This window comes from Labrus mixtus, chromosome 6, assembly GCF_963584025.1.
Source record: "Labrus mixtus chromosome 6, fLabMix1.1, whole genome shotgun sequence".
Lineage (NCBI taxonomy): Eukaryota > Metazoa > Chordata > Actinopteri > Labriformes > Labridae > Labrus > Labrus mixtus.
The window spans coordinates 27,646,746-27,669,631 of record NC_083617.1 but is presented as its reverse complement, the minus strand read 5'-3'; the positions used below and the strand labels follow the sequence as shown (position 1 = coordinate 27,669,631).

The 22,886-nt window shown below is 42.1% G+C and overlaps 2 protein-coding genes across 3 annotated transcripts; both read left to right on the top strand.

The window, feature by feature from the left end:
- The first annotated feature begins 2,460 nt into the window (after nucleotides 1-2,460).
- Nucleotides 2,461-5,696, top strand: LOC132975906 (isoaspartyl peptidase/L-asparaginase-like). Its single transcript, XM_061040780.1, has 2 exons — nucleotides 2,461-2,620; nucleotides 5,193-5,696. Exons 1-2 carry the CDS (start codon nucleotides 2,517-2,519, stop codon nucleotides 5,395-5,397), a joined length of 309 nt encoding a protein of 102 aa, XP_060896763.1. The 5' UTR covers nucleotides 2,461-2,516; the 3' UTR covers nucleotides 5,398-5,696.
- Nucleotides 5,697-10,845: 5,149 nt separating this feature from the next.
- LOC132975901 (gastrula zinc finger protein XlCGF57.1-like) lies at nucleotides 10,846-20,896 on the top strand. Of its 2 annotated transcripts, none has more exons than XM_061040764.1 (2): nucleotides 10,846-11,240; nucleotides 19,160-20,896. In XM_061040764.1, exons 1-2 carry the CDS (start codon nucleotides 11,009-11,011, stop codon nucleotides 20,473-20,475), a joined length of 1,548 nt encoding a protein of 515 aa, XP_060896747.1. In that variant the 5' UTR covers nucleotides 10,846-11,008; the 3' UTR covers nucleotides 20,476-20,896. The 2 variants fall into 2 exon arrangements, with proteins under 2 accessions (XP_060896747.1, XP_060896748.1); XM_061040765.1 differs by having other exon boundaries at nucleotides 10,847-11,174; nucleotides 19,160-20,895.
- Nucleotides 20,897-22,886: the final 1,990 nt, after the last annotated feature.

Here is a 22,886-nt window from a genome sequence, read left to right as displayed (position 1 = left end):
GTCTGCAGTGATAGTCTGTTTACTCACTCTACGCCAAGAGAAACGTCGCAATGCTTGTTTACAACGGCGTTGGCTCTCAATTGACTTCAGTCTTTTTTGCATGTCTCAAGACTGTCTCCACATAATCCGTAATAATTATGCAATTCTGTTATAACACCGAACCTACCTTACAGTTTAGGCTATTCAGCAATGAAGTCCTGCTTTAGTTTTCCTATATCAACATATATCTCATATTTCTGCTAGTCATTTTTGGTTAATTTTAAATAATAATTTACGTTGTTAACACCTCTTTATTACTGTAGTCTATGACACACCTTGGGTAATTTTGTAAAGATAGCCAGGCGGAATTTCATTCAGAAATGTTGTAAATAAATGATAAATTATGAGTTTTTATTTGAATGTATTAGTCGTACGTCTGAAGTTGATACAGCGATTTGTTTGAGAACAAGGTGTTGGTTGTGTTGGTAGAAATGATGCGTTCAAGGGCCCCTCAGATTTAACGGATTTCCGATTTAATAAGTTCTGCGATCGATATGTCCTTGTTTACTTTGTTTATTATTGTGGTAATGTCATCACGGACTGCTGCCCCAAACATCAAAGTATTGCTGTATCCGGCTCCCCTCCTTGTTATCAGACATAGGTCATCGTATAGCCTAAAGCACGCATTAGTTTTACATCACAACATTAATTAATATGTGAATGAATTATAATGTCTTTAACAGTCAGTCTAAATAAAGTAATGTCCCATGTTTCTGTTTAATCTCTCCAAGTAGTTTTTACTGTATGACTTCACGTCAACACTCGGGAACTTTCTCCTTTTTGTCCGACTGCACGTCAATGTAGAAAGAGACTTATGGCGTTTTGGATTGCCAATGCAAAGACAACGTTATCCCCTTTAAAAAAAGAATGTGGCTTCATCCTGTATGACATTTTAACTGTGCTCCTTCACCTCTCAGGTGATTGACATGTTGCCAGTTGTGGTGGTCCATGGAGGGGCGGGTCATATCCCAAAGGAGCGGGCACAAAACTCCACATCAGGGGTGTCTGCAGCAGGAAGGGAGAGGTGGGTTAAGGATTAATTAAAGTGTAGGTTCAGTTTTTATTTCAAGCATCATTTAAGTGTTTGTCCCGGCAGATAGCCGATGGAAACCGGTAGAAACGTCAAAGTTGTCGTGTTTGCATAACTGTTATGTTGTCAACTCAGGATGTTAAAGGAGCAATATGTTACTCTGACATCTAGTGATTAAAATGGGTACTGCAGTCCAAATTCAAAAACATCGAAGAGAGCTGTCCCGGGGTTTGTTCCTAGTTTTCTGATCAGGAAGGTTTAAAATGTGGCATCCCTCTTTGACAGTACACGGTCATCATTTTTTCATAAACTTTTTCTTCCAAAACATTTTGGTTTAACCCCGACAATCTCCTTATGTAACGTATATATAACAATACTGGACCCCGAAATATTGTCAGTTATACAGGAACAGCAGGATTTAAGAAAAGTAACAAATAATAATACGGGGTATTGTCAAGTTCTGTGTGTTTTTGTGACCACAACTCTGCCCAAACTTGAAAAACTGCTTGATCAACTGTTGAAGGATGCAAAGGACAACTCAATTCTTCTTATTCTTTGATTTTTATTTTCTCTTAGATGGTTTTGGGTTTGATGGTTTCAATGGACATAAACAGAATGATGAAATATGAGGGAATGGAATAGGTTGATAACCTTCAAGATAAACAGAAAAGACATGCATCAGTCTCAAACAAATTCCAACAAACATTTTCCCTCCAAGTTTTCCTAAAGAATAAATGTTACCATTACCTGATTCTCAAACAGACAAAGTCATTCAAATTAACCTAGGATCTCAAACCAATGTAATGATTAAAGTAACAATATACATACTTAATCATTAAGTTCACATAAAGTTTCAACAAAATACATAAGCTTAAATTAGCATAACCAAAATTGTCCAACTTAAACTGCATTTTACTTACTAATTCAACCAAACAGTCATGGAGAAGCATGACCTCAACACATCATCCACATTCAAAGTTAGTTTTTTCCTACCAGTTGCATCTTCTGATTGATCAGGAGCTGTGGTCGTGCCCTGTTTCCAGGGGCAGGTGAGAGGGCTAAGTGAGCTACATCCAAACATTTCATGCCATGCTTTTCCAGTGGGTGCGCAGGTGATTATGGTCCCTCTAGGAGCACTTTCCAAGAGTTTGGGTTCCACCAACTTATTTTGCATGTGGTCGCCTCTCTGCAGGTTTGGAGTGCATCAGAGTGTGAATGTGCTCTTGTGAATGAATTGGGATTTGACACAACAGGTATAAAGTAGAGTGTGTAAACATTACATTTTGTAATAACAACCAAACTAGCATGCATTCATTTATAAAAGTATAGTAGTATAGTATATCATCACAGTGCAGAGATTCATTTTTTCAATGTCCTACTGTGATCTGGGTTTCAGACGAGCCATGCATGTCTCACTGCAGAGGGTGCCAAACAGTTCGCCCGCTCCATGGGCGTCCCTGAGGTGCCTATGGAGTCCCTCATCACCGAGTACTCCCGCATGCGCTGGAGGAAGAACCTGGCACCTGATGCCAACCCTGTGGAGTGCCAAATGTGAGACCTTCTTATAAATTTATTCGAAAGAAAAAAAAAGGTGTGATCCATTAAGAAGTGACTCATAAGTCTTATCCCAGAGCCTCTTATTGAAGCCCAGTAAAGATTTAAAAGACTTTCTGGAACATACTGAGCACAAGAATCAACCATAGCAGGGGTTATGCAGCAGTAGTTACTGGAGAGGGTTGTATGGATGTTTTCACAGGTTTCTATGCTCTGACTCTGGGTCATCGTTGGAATTCATGATTACTGCTGTGAGTCCCAGCTGACTGCAGCTGCACCTTTCCTAAAGGAACAAGCTCTTTGCTGGAGTGTTCCTTAAAGAGGGATTCTGTTGAGTTTGGACATGTTTTAATGGAATTAATTAGTTATAGGTGTGTTGGGCCACGCAGGCTTAGGACAGTCAAACCATGGACTTGGGCCTGCAACTCTGTGCCTTTGAGTTATTTACTGAGATCACAAAGAGGCCTAAAAGGACTCTTTATCCCAGAATCCCCTGCGGTACTTCACACCTACGTGTGACGTAAAGGGGGGACCGGAACCTGAGGGAGACCCCACAGGAAGGCGGCCAGGTGACAAAACTCTGAGACTCCCCTCGTTCTCCCTCTTTCCACGCGCTGACTTCAAGTGTTCAGGGACCCAAGCTCACCTCCTGTTTCCTGCAATTTTCTTCCTTTGTTTTAAGTTTTGGCGCGCAGGTAATCCGTGGCCAGCAGTGTTCCAAATCCCGAGCTCGGATTTTCCAGTGAACGCATCTCAGTTTCGCGGAGAGCGTCAGACTATAACAGATTATCATCAGACGCCTCTACACCAGGACGGACAGAAGATCTGTTTTATCGCCGGACTCCTTTTTCCTTCACCGATCGCAGGCAAAGCGATTCACAAGTGAGGCTTAATTAGGTCTGGGCAGAATTAGCTTTAGAGAGTGTTTTTAACAATTGTTTGATTGAAGCAGAAACTGTAATTTTTATCTTTGTTGGACCGTCCCGTCCTGAGTTTTACCTGTTTAAAACTCTTGTTGTTTCCGTTTCGGACCGTTGCGTCCTGTATGTGTTTAGCGTAACAGCGTTATAACCGGGTATTACTCTTCTGATCAGAAAGGCCAGTGTAAGTCGTATTAACTTGAATTCGGCCATTGGTTTGTTTCTGTGAATGAAGGGAATTACTCCGAGTTGTGGTCTGGGATTTGGACTGTGATACGGCCTCTTCAGGCACGCATTTCTCTCCACCTCTACGCTCCTCTTCTATCCTCTTTTCTTCCCCTTTGACTAACACACACACACAGAGATCTATACACTCGCGGCCATCCAGATGCCTCAGAGACACAGATCGTGTAGGGCCGAACTCGGTCTTTTAGACATTAAGGCCACAATAGGTCTTTGTTAGGTGTGCGCCATCGGAAGGGCGACCACGTGGGACGAAGCAATCTCCCCCCTCTTCCCCCTTCTCTCTCTCTTTCATCCACACACACACACACACACACACACACACACACACACACACACACACACACACACCCCTTTCACAAGCCTTGCTTGATAATGTTTGTTGCTTAGATTAGTTTATGATAGTTATTTGTTTGATTAAGTTAATTGATTTTGGATTGATGTTGCTTTGTTTAAATAAATCCTGTTATAATTTAAGAGAGCAGTTGTTTGTGATTACTGGTGTATTTGCATTGTGATATAAGCTGGGTGCAAAGGCTCTGTGTACGGATTTCACGCCTTCAATTTATTAAATATAGTTATTAATTATTAATAATATTAGTAATTAAATAACTAATTTGAGACTGATTTGAGTGATATTTTGGTTATATTTACCTGAGTACAGGGTGGTGCCCCAAAACGAGATTAAATATAGTGTAAAGATATTTTATTTATATTATTAATAATTAAGTATAATTATTAAAGAATATAACCAAAGTTGACTTGATACAACCCCAACAGGTGCAAAAAGCTTAGATATATCTTCAGATGACCACTTTGAGCAGCCTTAAAACAAGCTGTAATGTTACATTCATATGCCACCGACGAAGCAGCGGGAGCAACTTGGGGTTAAGTGTCTTGCCCAAGTACATGTCTGCTTACATTTTTTTTTAATGTTGTTGCTACTGACAGGATCACAGTAAATGGTAGATGTACTTGGACAGTGCTTTTCACATGCAGTGGTTCTCAACTGGTGGGTCGGGACCCAAAGTGGGTCGTGAATGTATGCCATGAGAATAAATTGTATGAAAAAGTCAATGAAATGCTTTAAAAACATGTTTATTATTTTTACCCTTGTGACATGTTTTGCATCCTCTGCCGTTCGAACTGCAACATTTTTTCAGTAAATAAAACTGATTGGTTGAAAAATATCCTAAATTTGTTTTACTGTAGGTTGTGGGTCTTGAGGATAGACCAGTTGAGAACCAGCGTTCTAGACCACTCAAAGCTGCTTTTACACTTCCTGTCACACCACATTCACACAGTGATGACAGAGGCAGCTACGCAAAGTGTCCGTCAGTATTAACGAATCCCATCCATACACATTTCACATGTTTTTTCTGTTTCTGTTTTTTTTCAACGTGTAGGGGGAAGATGGGCACAGTCGGGGCCGTGGCAGTGGATAGTGAGGGAGTTGTAGCCTGTGCGACCTCCACTGGTGGGATGCTGAACAAGATGGAGGGTCGGGTGGGGGACACACCCTGCATAGGTCAGTCCTCAAACATACAGCGTGGAATGATATGCCTCATCATAAAGGTATTTGTTGAAGAAAGACATACTAAAGACACTTAACCTGAAAAAGGTTGACTCATTGTTCTTTGTTTTTAACAGTCCTCCAGTCCTTTGAGCATGATGCCTAAAAGTCCATTTACCATGTACTCACTAATTCCTGCTCATTGTGTCAGAGTCACAGCTCGAGTGGCTCATTCTAATAACCCTAATGTTGCCTGAGTAATGTTTCAGCGTCCGGAGTGTTGTTTAAAATAATAAGTGTACATTTGGTGTGGCACTAGCTGAATCATCTCAGGGTTGATTCACTCTAAAGGTTTAGTGAAGTGAGTGGAGTTTGGACTCTAATCCGTCACTATCAGTCAATGAATGACTCGGCTGTCATGAGTGCTCTCATGACAACTCTCATGAGAGTTCTCTTAAATCTTTTACTTACAGGACTTCCGGTGGCCCAGCGAGTAGTATGGCAGCATAAGAAGGAGCTCATGCATTGAGAGTAATAATACCCCTTAATTCAAGTTTCTAACACGGTTGAAGTAATTTAAACTCAAAGAACGATGAGTGGGGATAAAACTAAGAAGGGGAGAACAACGACTCGGGGCTACGTCGAGCCCGAAACTCGACACGAAGGCAATGCTAGCGAAACGCGCACAGGTGATAATGGCGACAGGACGGACAAAGAGACCTCACCTGCTGCACTTAGCTCCCTCAAAAAAGTTGTGAGTGAAGTGGTAGCTGAAGGTATGTACAACCTTAAATCAGAAATGAAAAAAGAACTGTCGCAGGTCAGAATACATTTTGTGGAAGACATGAAGGTACAATTCGACGAACTAGCTACCGAAATTAACCAGCAAGTTAGCGTCGATACCGGCAAGATAGAGGAAGTGGTTAAACGACTGGGAGACATGGAGAGGAACATGGAGAGGAACATGGCAGGGAAGGATGAATGGGACACTCTCGTTCAGCTGCTAAATAGTCAAAAGCGACTTCAGGAGAAGGTAACGGACTTAGAAGGACGTTCCCGACGTAACAACATAAGGATCTACGGCATCCCCGAAAACGCTGAGGGCTCTTCTATGTCACGCTTTGTGGAAAGTATGATTTTGTCGGAGCTGGGAGAAAGCATGGGCCTGTGCGTTGAAAAGAGTTTGGGAATTGAGAGAGCTCACAGGGCACTCGGCCCCCAGCCTCCTGCGAGCGCAGCCCCGCGCTCAACAGTGGTCAGGTTCCTACAGTTTAATATCAAGGAGAAAGTCCTCCACGCTGCATGGAAGAAATCTATTCATGTTCAAGAAAAAAGAGAGTTTTTCGACCACGAGAATGTGCAGAAGAAGAGGAAAGAGCACAACCCAATTAAACGAGTACTAAAAGAAAAGAAGATTCATTTTCAAACACCGCTGACCCGGATGCGCGTACACTTTGACTCAGGCACGGTCACGTACAACAGTGCCGAGGAAGCCTCGGAGGATCTAAGGAGACGTGGATTCACAGTGGGACCGCTACCTAAGAGGAAATCCAAGGACATCACAGTGGAGTCTATTAACGAACTCTTGCCATGGAGTACAGCAGGGACTCGACGAGCTGGGAGCGTGCACGACCAAGGGAGCATACGAGCGTACTGTGCTGATTTAACCAGCTGTGATCATAATGAGCCAGTAACAAAGACTAATCGGCTATACAACCTGGGACCTCCCCATACATTTATGTTGGAACAATGAACGATGTAGGTGATTCTCACAACAAGCCACCCAATTTTTCTATTCCTTTTTTTTTTTTGGCGACACCCCTCCTCCTTTTTTTAAGTAGGCTACTGCCGAGGGGCTCCACCTAGTGGCTTTCCCCCTAAAACATAAAGAGGTCGCAAGAAATCCTCTGAACTGGAAGACCTGTTTTCTATTAGGATGGTTCTGTTCACAAGTTCAGTGAATGTTTTATCTTGTTTTGTTTTTCGTGTGAGGACTGGCACTGGATTTTCACAGGTACAGGTAAATATGTTTAAGGTGAATGATACACATGCAGTACTATAATATACAGTCTCTGAATGTGAATGGTATAAACAATCCCATCAAAAGAAGCAAAATTGCTGCAAAACTAAAAAGAGAAAACATCAATGTTGCTTTTTTGCAGGAAACCCATTTGTCTAACACAGAGCATGAGAAGTTAAAGAAAATGGGCTTTAGAAATTATTATTTTTTCCTCACACAGAACAGGAAAAAAAGAGGAGTAGCTATTCTTATTTCAAATTCAGTTTGCTTTGAACTAATCTCAGAACATAAAGACAAAGAGGGTAGATTTGTTTTAGTAAAGGGTAAGCTTGAGCATGAAGAAGTCACTCTTTGTAACATATATGCACCCCCAGGCAGCAGCATCACCTTTTTCAGAGAGATATTTAGCCTCTGCTGCAGAAACATATGGTACATGCATATGTGCAGGGGATTTCAATATACTCCTTGATCATAAATTAGACACAACTAACAGGGTGAGAAGAAAGAGTCTCTTAGAAAAACAAATCAATACAATTCTACAAGAACTGGGTCTTATTGATATATGGAGATATCTACACAAATATGATAGTGAATTCACCTTTTATTCTGCAAGAGATAATGTTTATTCCAGAATCGATTACATCTTCATGTTTAGCAGAGATTGCCATAAAGTGAAAGACTGGAAAATAGGGAGACCTTTCTGACATGCTGGATTAACTATGAAGTTTCACCTGGAGAGAAGTCCAAAAATCACTCTTTGGCGGCTAAACACAGGTTTATTAAATAGTGACTTATTCAAAACTGAAATGGCTAAGGAAATAGAAACTTATTTAGAACATAATGATAATGGAACGGTCAGCCCTGCAATTTTATGGGATGCAGCAAAATCATATGTTTGGGGAAAAATCATTGCTAAGTGTGCTAGGCTTAAAAAGATTAGAGCTAAAAAGCTATCAGACTTGCAGGAACAACTTAGAAACCTGGAGAAACTTCACTCTGTTGATAAGGACCCAAGTATACTTGAGCAAATGAGGCCTGTTAAGCAGGAGATAGACAAAATCCTTAGTGAGGAAATTGAAAAAAAATTAAGATTCATGAAACAACGATATTATGAGGCAGGGCCTAAAGCTCATAAGTTGCTTGTGTTACGCACACTAAATTATGACAATGTGGGTTCCATAACCCAAAACAAAGGTGTTTTTATTTACAGCATTCGTAACTGCAAACACAACAGAAAGACAGTCTTGTATGAGAATTGGCATATAGTGCTGCTTTGCAGACTGTCTGATGCGATACAACTGTGCTTACTTCCTGCAATACACAGAGAACAGCGCCAGTTGTTGACATTCAATGCTGCTACTGACACCTACTGGCCACAATGAATATTGTCCTGCAGGTATTACAGCCTAAGCAGGTGAATCCCTCCTAGTCACACAAATCATCTTAATGACATTTAACCAGAAAAATAATAGTGGGGGGCACCAATGTAATAATATAACTGATAACCAATAATCACAGGCATAGTCTTAGCTACTAAAATACCCAGGGTGCCACACCCTCCCCTACTTAAAAAAATAAAAAAATGTTTCCCTACATTTTTTCCTTTATCTCAGTAAACACATTGTTTATGTACTACTGGTGTCTGTGCTTGAAAAGTTACCATGGTTACACACACATATTGCATTACTCTTTATCAGAACAGCAGGCTTCACCTTGTTAAATAATATATCTTTAACCCTTTAGTGAAAGTCAATTTTGCTTAGCTGGAAGATAATACCAAAATTGTGAAAGATAACCATTTCCTTTTTTCCTTTCAAAATTTGCAAACAAGCATGAATCATCCCTTGTAACTAGATTCACTATACGGCCCACAATTCACTTACCACCTTATCATTGTTTACCTTTTTTTTTTTTTTTTTTTCAGACATCAGTATCCATTTCCTTTACCGTCTTAATGTTAATCTGTAACACACAGTAAATCATTTCAGATGATTGCAATATTCGGTCCATTCTGTCGACAACCAAATCTTTTCTGTTTCTTCACACTTTTGACAGCCTTTGGTCTAGACCTGAAATAAGTTGATTAGTCTAGTCTCTTACACATTGTCTCTGAGCTCGTGGACATCCAAGGTCTCCACAGTCTCTCCAAACAGGGTGCTGGTTTATCCACCTCAATACAATCCATACCAGCTTGTCTTACCGTAGGCTGTCCCAGCACATCGTAAGTCAGCATTCTTGGGGGCCGTCTCTGTCTATGAAGATGAGCAGGAAATGCCCACTGTGATGGCTGATCTGATTCAGAGTCTCTGTCTCTTTGTTCCTGTTGTCCATCTTCATCAGATGTGTGTTCCCCGTGCTGCTTGTGTATGTCATCATGATCTTGTGCCACTTGAAGCTCCAATTCCTCCTCTCCTCCACCATCCTGCAGGTCAAACTCAATGTCTCTTGCATCTGGCTCACCACCATGTTGTTCGCAGGCCTCTGTCACAGGAGATGGGGCATTGCCTCTGGTGTCATAGTTGTGTCTCCGTGGAAACCTCCATACAAGCTCACCTTCATCATCACTGTCCATGTCCGTGTCCTGAGGTTGTGACTGTTGCTGGACTTTTTCTCTGTTTTGTCTCAGGCTACTTTTCCTTGTGTCTTGTTGCTTTCCCTCTGGCTTTTCCAGAGGTAAGTAGTCACATTGGAGTAACAGATTCCTGTGTACTGTGCAACTTTTGCCCCCTCTCTCTGGTTTGATCTCATAAACAGGAATACCAGAGCTCTTTTGACTCACCACAACATACACTGTGTCCTCCCAGTGTGAACGAAGCTTGCCGGGCCCACCTCTTTCAGAGAGATTGGATGGAGTTGAGCTCCATAGACCTTTTGGTCGAAGTGTCTTTTACTTCTCTGAGCCTCTTTGCGGGCTGTTGTTGAAGCAATCTCATAGGCCTCTTTCATTCTTGACTGCCATTGGTCGACATACTCCTCATAACTTACTTGTTTCTCCTGTGATGGTAAGTTGAACAAGACACCAACAGGGAGTCTGGGTGTTCTGCCAAACAACAGATAATAAGGAGAAAACCCAGTAGCTTCACTTCTAGTGCAGTTGTAGGCATGCACTAATTTTGCCAGTGAGTTTTTCCAATCTGTCTTCTCAGTGTCAGTCAAGGTTCTGAGCATGGAGAGGAGTGTCCTATTAAAGCGTTCCACTTGGCCTCAGCAAGCAGCCGTCAATTGAATAACTCTTTAAGTTCCTTAAACCCGGACATCTTACACACATCCAAGAGTCACAGAAGGAAAACTCAGCGCTGACGTCTTTATAACTTTACTCTGATCATCTACTGTTACGTTAGCACCCTAACGATCATTAATAAAGACACGGAGAATCACGTGTCTGCTCAGCAGGAACGTTTACTCACAACTGGTGTTACACACTCAATGGTCCGGGTGGAAACAACCCGCTTTAGTTCCCTTTACAGAACACACGTGCTAAGAAACAACCGGAAATAAACGCAATATCCTCTATTTCTTCTTCTGACTTCCGGCAAGATGGCGGACCGGGTGCAGCGTATTTTCTGAGCTCCGTCTGCTTGTCCCAATTTTACACATACTTTACAATCCAACTCAATTCTATCTGATCGTATGAATCTCTAATTCATCATACCGACGCTTTAACCATAAAGTGCTCCGGAAATTGCAGCATGAAGAAGAACAAGAAGCTCTCTTCAGCCCGCAGTAGCGCGGAGATTTACGGCCATGATGATGTTAAGATGGATGTCTCTACCGAGAGCTCCAAAAGAAAAGAGCCTTTCTCTCCAGCGAAGAACCCACCAGCAACTAAAAAGAAGGACACTGGGTCAGAGGAAGGTAGGGAAGGAATGAACGAAGTCCTGAACACTATAAACCAGCTCACTGGAAAAGTGGACACTCTAGGTACAGATACAGCAACACTCAGTTATGCTAGCTAACATGCAATGCTGCACAAATAAAGGACTACTCAGAGTACACAAGAAGCGAGTCGTGCGGACCCATGTGACACTGGACTAAAAGAAAACCCTTCAAAATAAAAGCCAGACAAAAGACTAGATAGATAGCTATACTAGACATGATCCATCAGTGTAATAATAAATGTGGGAACATTTCACTGTAAACATTTAAAGTAAACGATGGTCAAACTTCGATCACACAACAGAATGCATTGTGACATTCCCTGTTTTGATTTGCACATAAAATCAATGTCTGGATAGGGTTGCAAATCATTTCAGTAACCTATGAAGACAATGCTTTTAAGTGCAATTTAATACAGGGAAAATCACATTGCATTCTATCTATCTATCCTTTTCCGTGCTTTTATTTTTGAAGTGTCTCCTTTCAGTCGTGTCCCATGGGTCTGCAGGACCCTCGTCTTGTTTACCGTAAAGGAGCTGATAAATAGAATAGAACAGAACATTTATAAAGCACTTTTAATTATAGGTGAGCTCAATGTGCTCTACATTGATGATAAAATCATAGTAATACAAGAGACAAATGGTTATCTCAACAATCATGACAAAACAAAAAAGACATACACACACATACTCAAAGACTAATTATTCATATGCTTGAGAGAACAGATTAGCTTTAAAAGTAGAGACAGTTGTGATGGACCTCAGGTTAGCAGGTAGTTTGTTCCAGAGAGAAGGACCACAGTAACTAAAGGTCCCCTCTCCAGACTTTGATTTGATTCTTGGTATGACTAACAGACCTTCACTTGATGACCTGAGGGCCCGGGTCGGGTTGTAGTCTGTGAGCAGGGCAGAAATATACCCGAACCCTTAAGTGCTTTATGGACTAATAAGAGAACTTGAAGGTGATTCTGTGTTGTATGGGGAGCCAGTGGAGAGTTTTTAGGATCAGAGTAATATGTTCAAATTTTCTTGTGTATGTCAGGACTCTGGCTTTTGAATAAATTGGAGTCGTTTCACAGATTGTTTGGATAACCCGGCATACAGACCGTTAGAGTAATCTAACCTGATTTCTCTGCGTCTGTTTGGGATCTGAAGGATCTGAGTTTTGATATGTTCTTTAAATGGTAAAATGTTGTTCTGGTAATGTTGGAGATGTGATTTTCAAAGCTAAGGTCGTAGTCTAAAATAATTCCAAGATTTCTGGCCTGCTCACTTTGTTTAATTGACATGGATTTGAGGTGTAGATGGATGTCTCTCTGAGTTTTCTGGACCAACAATGAGTCATTCATTCTTGTCTGTTGAGTTTTTAAAAGTTTTCGAACATCCAGGAGTTGATATTTTTTATACACTCTGTGAGTTTATCAATACGGCTTAGATGAGAGTGAAATGTATACCTGTGTGTCATCAGCATATGAGTGGTATGATATGTTGTGTTTCTTCATGATTGTACAAAATGGAAGCATGTATAAATCAAATGATTCAAGTAGTTTGATGTAGTAGGAGTGTGACAGAATCCTGGCTCCACATGATCAGCTGTATACGGGCATGAGCAACCAATGACACTCGCGCTAGGACCAGAAGGATGTCAATAGTGGTGGGACTGGTCAGACGGAGTGGACGTTGGTGAATTGTTATGATTACCTGGGAACGGAACATGTGAGTGGGAAACTCCGTTAAAAATGTTTCCCGACAGTAGCTTTGCCCCAGTTTGGGTGAATGCCGTCGTCCCGGAACAGCTCCTTTGGGTTCCAGAAGAGGTTAAAATTGTCAGTGTAGTTGACACCATGTGCAGCGCATGCAGATGAGAGCCAGGTGTGCAGTGCTCGCAGCCGGCTGAAACTCCCAAAACCGCGGCCACAGGAGGGGAAAGGACCAGACACATGAATTTGGCTTACGGATCTTTTCAGTGTAGTGAACAATTGGACAAAGTCAGCTTTCAGTAGTTCGGACTGCTGTTTATGTGGATTATGACTTTGTTGATTACAGGTGTTACGAGCTAACACGCAAGGCAAGTTTATTTATATAGCACATTTCAACAACAAGGCAATTCAAAGTGCTTCACACAAGACATCAAAAGCATCATGACAGAGGAAAGAAAAGAAACATTAAAATAGAACATTTAAAAATCACTGAAATTATTAAATCTGAGCATATGTTCAAATAAAAATAATTCAAATTAAATTAATTGAAATAAATAAAGTAAAAATGTAAAAAGAGTTAAAAAAAAAAAGTATAAAAAAAGTTACAGTGCAGAGTTAACATTTAAAATCTTATTAAAATTGTTTAATGAAAGGCAGCTGTAAACAGGTGTGTCTTCAACCTGGATTTAAAAGAGATGAGAGTTTCAGCAGACCTGCAGTTTTCTGGGAGTTTGTTCCAGATATAAGGAGCATAGAAATTGAACGCTGCTTCTCCGTGTTTGGTTCTGACTCTGGGGACAGAGAGCAGACCTGTCCCAGATGACCTGAGCAGTCTGGATGGTTCATAATTAATCAGGAGGTCACTAATGTATTTTGGCCCTAAACCTTTAAGCGCTTTATAAACCAGCAACAAGATTTTAAAGTCTATTCTCTGACAGACTGGGAGCCAGTGTAAGGACCTCAGAACTGGACTGATGTGATCCATTTTCTTGGTTTTGGTGAGGACTCTAGCAGCAGCGTTCTGGATCAGCTGCAGTTGTCTGACTGAGTTTTTAGGCAGACCTGTAAAGACACTGTTGCAGTAATCAAGACGACTGAAGATAAAAGCATGGACAAGTTTTTCCAGGTCCTGCTGGGACATAAGTCCTCTAATTCTTGATATGTTCTTCAGGTAATAGTAGGCTGACTTTGTAATTGTCTTAATGTGGCTTTTAAAATTGAGGTTTGAGTCCATCACTACGCCCAGATTTTTTGCCTGGTCTGTGGTTTTAAATCTTACTGCCTGAAGCTGATTGCTGACTCTTAGTCGCTCCTCCTTTGCTCCAAAAACAACAACAACCTCGGTTTTGTCTTTGTGTAGCTGGAGAAAAATTTTGCACATCCACTCATTGACTTGCTCTATGCATTTACCCAGTGCTTTTATGGGACCATGGTTGCCTGGCGACATTGTAATATATATTTGTGTGTCGTCTGCGTAGTTATGATAACTTGAGACGACAGCCTCCATTCATGGGGCGCGCGCACTAACCACTGCCCCACCAGCGCCCCATTTTATTGTTTTTTATAATCTGAGCTAGTGGGAGCATGTAGAGGTTAAACAGAAGAGGCCCCAGGATGGAACCTTGGGGAACTCCACAAGTAATTTTTGTTTGCTCAGATTTGAAGTTACCTATAGACACAAAGAAGTCCCTGTCCTCTAAGTAGCATTCAAACCAGTTTAGTACTGTGCCAGAAACTCCCACCAAGTTTTCCAGTCGGTCGAGTAACATATTGTGGTCAACTGTGTCGAACGCAGCACTGAGATCAAGTAAAACTAAGACTAAGGTTCTGCCACTGTCTGTGTTTAAACGGATGTCATTAAACACTTTAACCAGAGCTGTCTCAGTGCTGTGATTTTGTCTAAAACCTGACTGGAAGACATTGAAACAGTCGCTCAATGTCAATAAGTTATTTAACTGTTGAAAAACAGCTTTTTCGATTATTTTACTTAAAAAAGGAAGACTTGATATCGGCCTGTAATTGTTCATTATTGACTTGTCTAGATGGTTCTTGTTTAATAGTGGCTTGATGACTGCTGTTTTCAGGGCCTGTGGGAAGACACCTGAGAGAAGAGACAGGTTTACAATTTGTAATAGATCTGGAGCCATGACTTGGGAAACTTTTTTGAAAAAACCTCTTATGCACTCTAGCCTCGCTTACAAAACTGAAGTTGGGAGGGGTTGACTCGATAAGAACAGCTGCACTGTTATTTTGATCTAACCAAGTTTCAGTTAAAAACATAAAATCAAGCTTGTGCTCAATAATAAAATCATTGATTAAAAATGATTTCCCTGCTAGTGATCTAATGTTTAGTAGAGCCAGCTTTAGGGTCCTAGAAGCTTCATCTACTAATGTTTTTGGGACAGGTTGTGGCTCAAAAGGAATGGATGCTAAGTTTGACAAGTTTGCAAAATCACATAACTGCCTTTTGTTTCGTGGCAGAGTCCCCTTTATTCTTCTATTAGCTATCATCACAGAGATTTTGGAACCTACTGACGTTCAGGGCCCCGGCTTATCCTGGAGAGAGTCATGACTGCTGATATCCTTGCAGCCTGGACCCAAAACAACACATCAGTTTGACCTCTGAATGTTCTGCATATCATCCTTATCAAGCTGAGGAGACAAAACATGACGCACCTGCGGATGGACAGGGGGGGTGAGAGCTGTGTCGGAACGGACAATGGTGGGCGCCGTCGGGTGTTTATGGAAGAGAAAAAGGGAGAGGGGCGGGGGGTACTTTTTAATCCAGCATTGACCAACTCCTTCATCTGGTCAGTGAACTCCAGGTGGGGGGAGGAGGGAGATGATGATCTGATCGGGGTTCGAGGGGGCCAGGGCGGTGAGACTTCAGAGGTGTTGGTGTTGGTGAGGGGGTCGAAGGTGGATGGAGACCCCTGCTCTTGGTTCCGATGTCTCTCCTCTTTAGGTCTCTCCTCAGATACTGGCAGACGTGATTCTTGACAAAGGTTTCCATCACGCTGTGTTTTGTCTTTCTTGAAAGCTGTTTTCTTTTGTCTCTTGTCCTTGGCAGAGAGAAGTGATGGTTGAGGCAAGGAGTAAAATAGGTTAGAGGTGAACAGTTTCACCCCTGACATGTTCAGGCAAAATCCATCTGCCTTAAAAAGATGTCTGCGTTCCCAGAAAATGTTAAAATTGTTAATAAAATTCACTGAATGGGCATTACATGCAGTTGTAAGCCAGTTATTCAGTGCCAACAACCTGCTGAATCTCTCCTCTGCTCTTCTGACTGGTGGTATGGGGCCACTGATAAACACATCCACATCCAAGGGGCTGACCATCTTCAGCAGACCAGTGAAGTCCTGCTTCAGATTGTTGTTTTGTGACATCATTTGACCCAATGTGCAGTATGACATTCTTCAGTCGGGTGTTCAGCCACAATATGCAGGATCCTTTCTGCTAAATCAGAGACCATATCTCTGGGAAAACACAGTACTTCTGTGTTTTTACCGCACATCCTTTGTACATCTTTAACAGCAAAGTCACCCACAATCAGAGTTTCAAGCCCAGGCTTTAGCTTTCCCTGTAGCCTTTTACTTTTTGATGTTTTCAGTCCTTACCCTGGTGTCTGAGGATGGAGAACCAGATGAAGATCCAGGGCTCTGCAACAGAGGGGAATATCTGTTCTGTAGTTCCACATTCATTTGTGGGGGAGGTTTGTTCCTAACCTTCCCTTTCACAGCTGTCCACGGCTGTGTCCCTCTAGATACAGGGGTTGAAGAGGCACTTTGCAGGGGAGGTAGTGCAGGCCAGCCGGTCTCATCACATATCTCAGCTCGCTGTGCTCTGCCTGTTATCCGTCCTCCCATTTCCCAGAGAAATTATTTCTTCTTCGGCTTAGCACCAAGACAGTTCCAAGGAGGACTACCATTCATAGACTTATTAGACAAAACAGAGCCCACCTTTGTCATTGTAGAGGTCTCTGTGCTCCTTAGCCGTGTGTTAGCTTGCTCTCGTCCACTATTCTGAGTTAGTGGTAATTTGGTGTCATTCCCGCACAGTCCGTTCACTTCCCCATTCACTTCTAGACGATTCATCTTTGTCTCCAGCACTGCAATTTTCTGAAGAAGTTTGTGGTAATCGTCCTTGGAGAAGGGAGGCATCTTGTTGCTGATTAGCTTTAGCTGTGTACAGTGTTTCAAAGTACTGCGGCACAGGCTTGTGCTCTTGTCAGGCCACAGTCGTGTAGCGATGCAGAGGTCAAAAACTGTTAAAAATATGGCTAAAGACCTCCTGTATCTATCAAAAAATACAGTCCTGAGGATTTGGAAATGTCCAGGACCGGCTGTCGATTAAATTAGGCTTAGCAAAAAAGAAGATATCAGCAAAAGAATGTAAGCAAAGCAGAGAGCAAGAAGAAAAGCGTCTGCACTGTAAAAAAGCAGCTAAATGCTATCCTAGCGCTTAACGTTAAGGCCGGTGACCCCGTAACTTAAATGCCTCGCCTTAAAAAAAAAACGAATTTCCCCTCGCGGGATCAATAAAGTATAAATTCTTCTTCTTCTTCTTCTTATGTGTTGTGTAAATGTGAATGTGTATCCTGCCTTACCTGAATGTGTGTGCAACTGTCCTGTCTGTTTGAGGGGTGCGTGTAGGTGACTCACCCCAAAGATCCTTGTACTTGCCTCAACCAGCTCATTCGGACAGCCCGATCCACGGAGTCACTTGGGTACGATCTCCTCCGCCAGCCCTCTCTTTCGTATCAGTTTAGTTCATGAAGTGTTGAAACAAAAACAAACGTTACTTCAGATTCAGTCTCTCAGGTGTCTGCGTCCTCGCGTCTTCCTCGTGGCGTCTCTTCGACTCGAAACCAATTTCCGCCGGCTCCTCCGCAGGTGCTGCTAATGAAGATTACAGAGACAGAGCCACCTCACCCCCCTCAGGTGTGACATCAGTACTGACCCTGCTTCTCCTCCTACCAACCACACCTACCGCTAAAGACACTGAAGTGAATCTTCCTTAGCCATTATTATAACAACAGGTTTGTTTGCAAGTACCTCGATGGCTATGTCAGTGATGTCACGGACAGTAGCTCCCGGGACGCATGTTAGTACTGATCCAGATCGGACATTCCTGATGATAGAGTCTCCTATAACAAGGGTTGTGGGTTGATGTGGGTGCTCACCTGGGACCAGGGAGCTGGTTTCCCTGGAGCATCGGTGTCGTAGCAGAGCACAGTGTCCAATAACTGCAGACCGACGGGCTGGGGCTCCACTCGCTTCCGAAAGTGGCTTTGAAGGTGGCTGAGCTGGACCGACAGGAGGCTCCTGGTTGTGAGTGGACAGGTGTTTCTCCAACTTCCCGAGCACCTCGAACTTGTTTGACAACCAGATGGACCCAGACGTGGAAAGGGGTCCCAGATGGGTGTGTACGGGGCGGGTTCCGACCTCGCCTCTTGTTTCCCTGGATGACAGTCCGATATTCCAAAGGAGCAGGTGTGGAACAGTTCTGAACCTTAGCTTAGCACCGAGCCTGGGCCAATCCCTGTCTTCCTCGTCGATGGATTGCATGATTAACGGTGCCGGCTCAGTGATGACAGAAGGACCGAGCCGGGGGAGTGTTGTGTTGTGGTCTGGGAAACGGGAAGGTTCTGCGGCTATTCCGCCTCATGGATTTGATAGACTGGAAATCCAGCACTCAAGTTTGGCTAACTTTTGTGTAAGCCGACTGCACCCAGTACAGTTCAGCAGAGACATAGTTTGAGAGCTATACAACCAGACTGCTTGTTGCTTATGTAAACTGTATAAGCCTTAGGTTTACAGTAACCGGCTTTAGGCGGGAGGTCCACTCTGCGTGCAAAGTCTCTTAATTGTGAATCAAATAAGCATGCATGCTGTGTATAAAAGTTGTACTACACAGTCAGAGAACCAAAATTTAGGGATGGCAAAAAATCTGAAACTTTATACAGTTCAGAGGAGAACTAAAACTAGCGCGATCTGGTAACAGCCAACCTTCCAGCACAACAAAAATCAAACCCGGGCTCAACTGATGTGCCGTTGTGAACGCCGGCTCACTTAACAGCAGTCAGAGGAGTGGCTGTGAATGCTGTTTCTACCGACAGCATTATTGGGATTCACCGCTAAATTCAGCTCCGCTAAAGCTTTTCAGCCATTGAAAATGAAATCATTTGACATTTGACCTCATTAATATAAAAAAAAAAAAAAAAACAGTTTAAGTACCGTTAATGTTTGTTTACTGGGTCCTGCAGATGTCCAGCAGCTGTTGGTGAGTAAAGAAGAACTTCCACCTGAGCAGCAGGAGTGGAGCCACATTCTGGACCAGGAGGACACTAAGCCCCAACACATTAAAGAAGAACATGAGGAACTGTGGATCAGTCAGGAGGAAGAACAGCTTCAAGGACTGGAGGAGGCTGATACCACCAAGTTCCCCTTCACTCCTGTCTCTGTGAAGATTGAAGATGAAGAAGAGAAACCTCAGTCCTCACAGCTTCATCAGAGACAAACTGAACAGATGGGAACAGGAGTTAATGGAGAGGACTGTGGAGGAGCAGATCCAGAGAGAGACTCAGATCCAGATAGACGTTTACAACCAGAGACTGAGGTCGAGACTGAAGACTCTTATGAACCTGAGACTGATGACAGTGATGATTGGCAAGAGACAGGAGAACATCTGTCAGAATTAAACTTGAAAAATAAGAAATTAAAGACTTGTAAGAGACCACACAGCTGCTCGGAGTGTGGTAAAAGATTTAACCAGAAAGGGACTCTGACCAGACACATGTTAGTTCATAAAGGAGAGAAACCCTACAGCTGCTCTGAGTGTGGTCAAAGATTTAACCAGAAAGGGAATCTGACCAGACACATGTTAGTTCATAAAGAAGAGAACCCCTACAGCTGCTCTGAGTGTGGTAAAAGGTTTAACCTAAAAGGGAATCTGACCACACACATGTTAGTTCATAAAGGAGAGAAACCCTTCAGCTGCTCTGTTTGCAGTAAAAGCTTTACCCGAAGACAACATCTGACCACACACATGTTAGTTCATAAAGGAGAGAAAGCCTTCAGCTGCTCTGTTTGCAGTAAAAGCTTTACCCAAAGAGTACATCTGACCAGACACATGTTAGTTCATACAGGAGAGAAAGCGTTCAGCTGCTCTGTTTGCTGTAAAAGCTTTACCCGAAGAGGAAGTCTGACCACACACATGTTAGTTCATACAGGAGAGAAAGCCTTCAGCTGCTCTGTTTGCAGTAAAAGCTTTACCCGAAGACAACATCTGACCACACACATGTTAGTTCATACAGGAGAGAAACCCTTCAGCTGCTCTGTTTGCAGTAAAAGCTTTACCCGAAGAGTACATCTGACCAGACACATATTAGTTCATACAGGAGAGAAACCCTTCAGCTGCTCTGAGTGTGGTAAAAGCTTTACCCAAAGAGGAAATGTAACCACACACATGTTAGCTCATACAGCAGAGAAACCCTTCAGCTGCTCTGAGTGTGGTAAAAGGTTTAGTTCTAAGAGACAAATGACCAAACACATGATGATTCACACAGGAGAGAAATGCTAATCCTGTGCAATGGTAAAAGTGATCCAAAGGATTCCAAGTTAACAACATCACTAATGTGTTTTCATAAGTATGTATTGACTAACAGATGTATAACTGTTGTTATAAAGGGATATAAGACAATTCTATTCACAGGAATCTGTCTGTACTGTTTTGACTTTTGTGATGTTTTGTTGCTGACATATGAACCAGTAAGTTGGGATCAGCTGTGATGTTTGAATTTAAAGTGTTTATATGAAACAGTGTAAGGATTCTTCTTCTCTCCTGATATCTCTTCTTTCTGTCACTCTGTTTCCTTGGAGGCCTCTGTGTTGGGTAGCACAAGTTCTTCAGACAGCTCATGTGTAACCTTGTAATAAATAAACTGATGTAGAGTGACAAAGACTTTCATCTACTTGTGTTATTTTGTGTTGACTGTTTAAAGTCAACACAAAAGTGGAGTGGAGGATGGATGACTTGTGTAAAAAGTCTCATCTCATGCCTTTCCCACGGACTCAGACACAGGCAATGAAAATTACAATATAGAAACATTGTCTCTGATGGTCTTGTTTGCTTTTATTGGTCTTAAAGAGTCGCCACTTTGAATTTCTATCTGTTTTAAATCTAGTTAAAAACTCCTCAGGGGTTGAAAGATGTGTGGGGGACAGCGCTGAAAAAGTACAATGACAGACTGAGAATTGCGCACATACAGCAAATTTTCCTACAAAAGGCAAGAAATGGTGACACAGTAACAGCACAAAATATAGTTTTCCACAGAGGGATAGCCTTTTTCATAGTTCAAAGAACACTAAACCAGACATGGCAGGGTAGAGAAGAATAACACAACCAGAGGTTGGCGCTGAAGCAACATTATGGATTAGATCTGCCATAGACCCCAAAGAGAGGAAGAAGAAGAAGAAGCTTGAAGCAGGAGAAGAAACACTATTCAAGTCCGTCAAGCCAGCAGCAGGTACATGTAGAATTTCTTGAATAAAAGAATGAATGAAAAGAATGGATAAAGAAATAACAGAGCATGTTATTTGTTGTTGTATTCTCTACGTATGTTACGTCTGTTTCACTCTGTGATAGTCTGCAGTGATAGTCTGTTTACTCACTCTACGCCAAGAGAAACGTCGCAATGCTTGTTTACAACGGCGTTGGCTCTCAATTGACTTCAGTCTTTTTTGCATGTCTCAAGACTGTCTCCACATAATCCGTAATAATTATGCAATTCTGTTATAACACCGAACCTACCTTACAGTTTTTTGGCCAATTTTAAATAATAATTTACGTTGTTAACACCTCTTTATTACTGTAGTCTATGACACACCTTGGGTAATTTTGTAAAGATAGCCAGGCGGAATTTCATTCAGAAATGTTGTAAATAAATGGTAAATTATGAGTTTTTATTTGAATGTATTAGTCGTACGTCTGAAGTTGACACAGCGATTTGTTTGAGAACAAGGTGTTGGTTGTGTTGGTAGAAATGGTGCGTTCAAGGGCCCCTCAGATTTAACGGATTTCCGATTGAATAAGTTCTGCGATCGATATGTCCTTGTTTACTTTGTTTATTATTGTGGTAATGTCATCACGGACTGCTGCCCCAAACATCAAAGTATTGCTGTATCCGGCTCCCCTCCTTGTTATCAGACATAGGTCATCGTATAGCCTAAAGCACGCATTAGTTTTACATCACAACATTAATTAATATGTGAATGAATTATAATGTCTTTAACAGTCAGTCTAAATAAAGTAATGTCCCCATGTTTCTGTTTAATCTCTCCAAGTAGTTTTTACTGTATGACTTCACGTCAACACTCGGGAACTTTCTCCTTTTTGTCCGACTGCACGTCAATGTAGAAAGAGACTTAGGGCGTTTTGGATTGCCAATGCAAAGACAACGTTATCCCCTTTAAAAAAAGAATGTGGCTTCATCCTGTATGACATTTTAACTGTGCTCCTTCACCTCTCAGGTGATTGACATGTTGCCAGTTGTGGTGGTCCATGGAGGGGCGGGTCATATCCCAAAGGAGCGGGCACAAAACTCCACATCAGGGGTGTCTGCAGCAGGAAGGGAGAGGTGGGTTAAGGATCAATTAAAGTGTAGGTTCAGTTTTTATTTCAAGCATCATTTAAGTGTTTGTCCCGGCAGATAGCCGATGGAAACCGGTAGAAACGTCAAAGTTGTCGTGTTTGCATAACTGTTATGTTGTCAACTCAGGATGTTAAAGGAGCAATATGTTACTCTGACATCTAGTGATTAAAATGGGTACTGCAGTCCAAATTCAAAAACATCGAAGAGAGCTGTCCCGGGGTTTGTTCCTAGTTTTCTGATCAGGAAGGTTTAAAATGTGGCATCCCTCTTTGACAGTACACTGTCATCATATTTTCATAAACTTTTTCTTCCAAAACATTTTGGTTTAACCCCGACAATC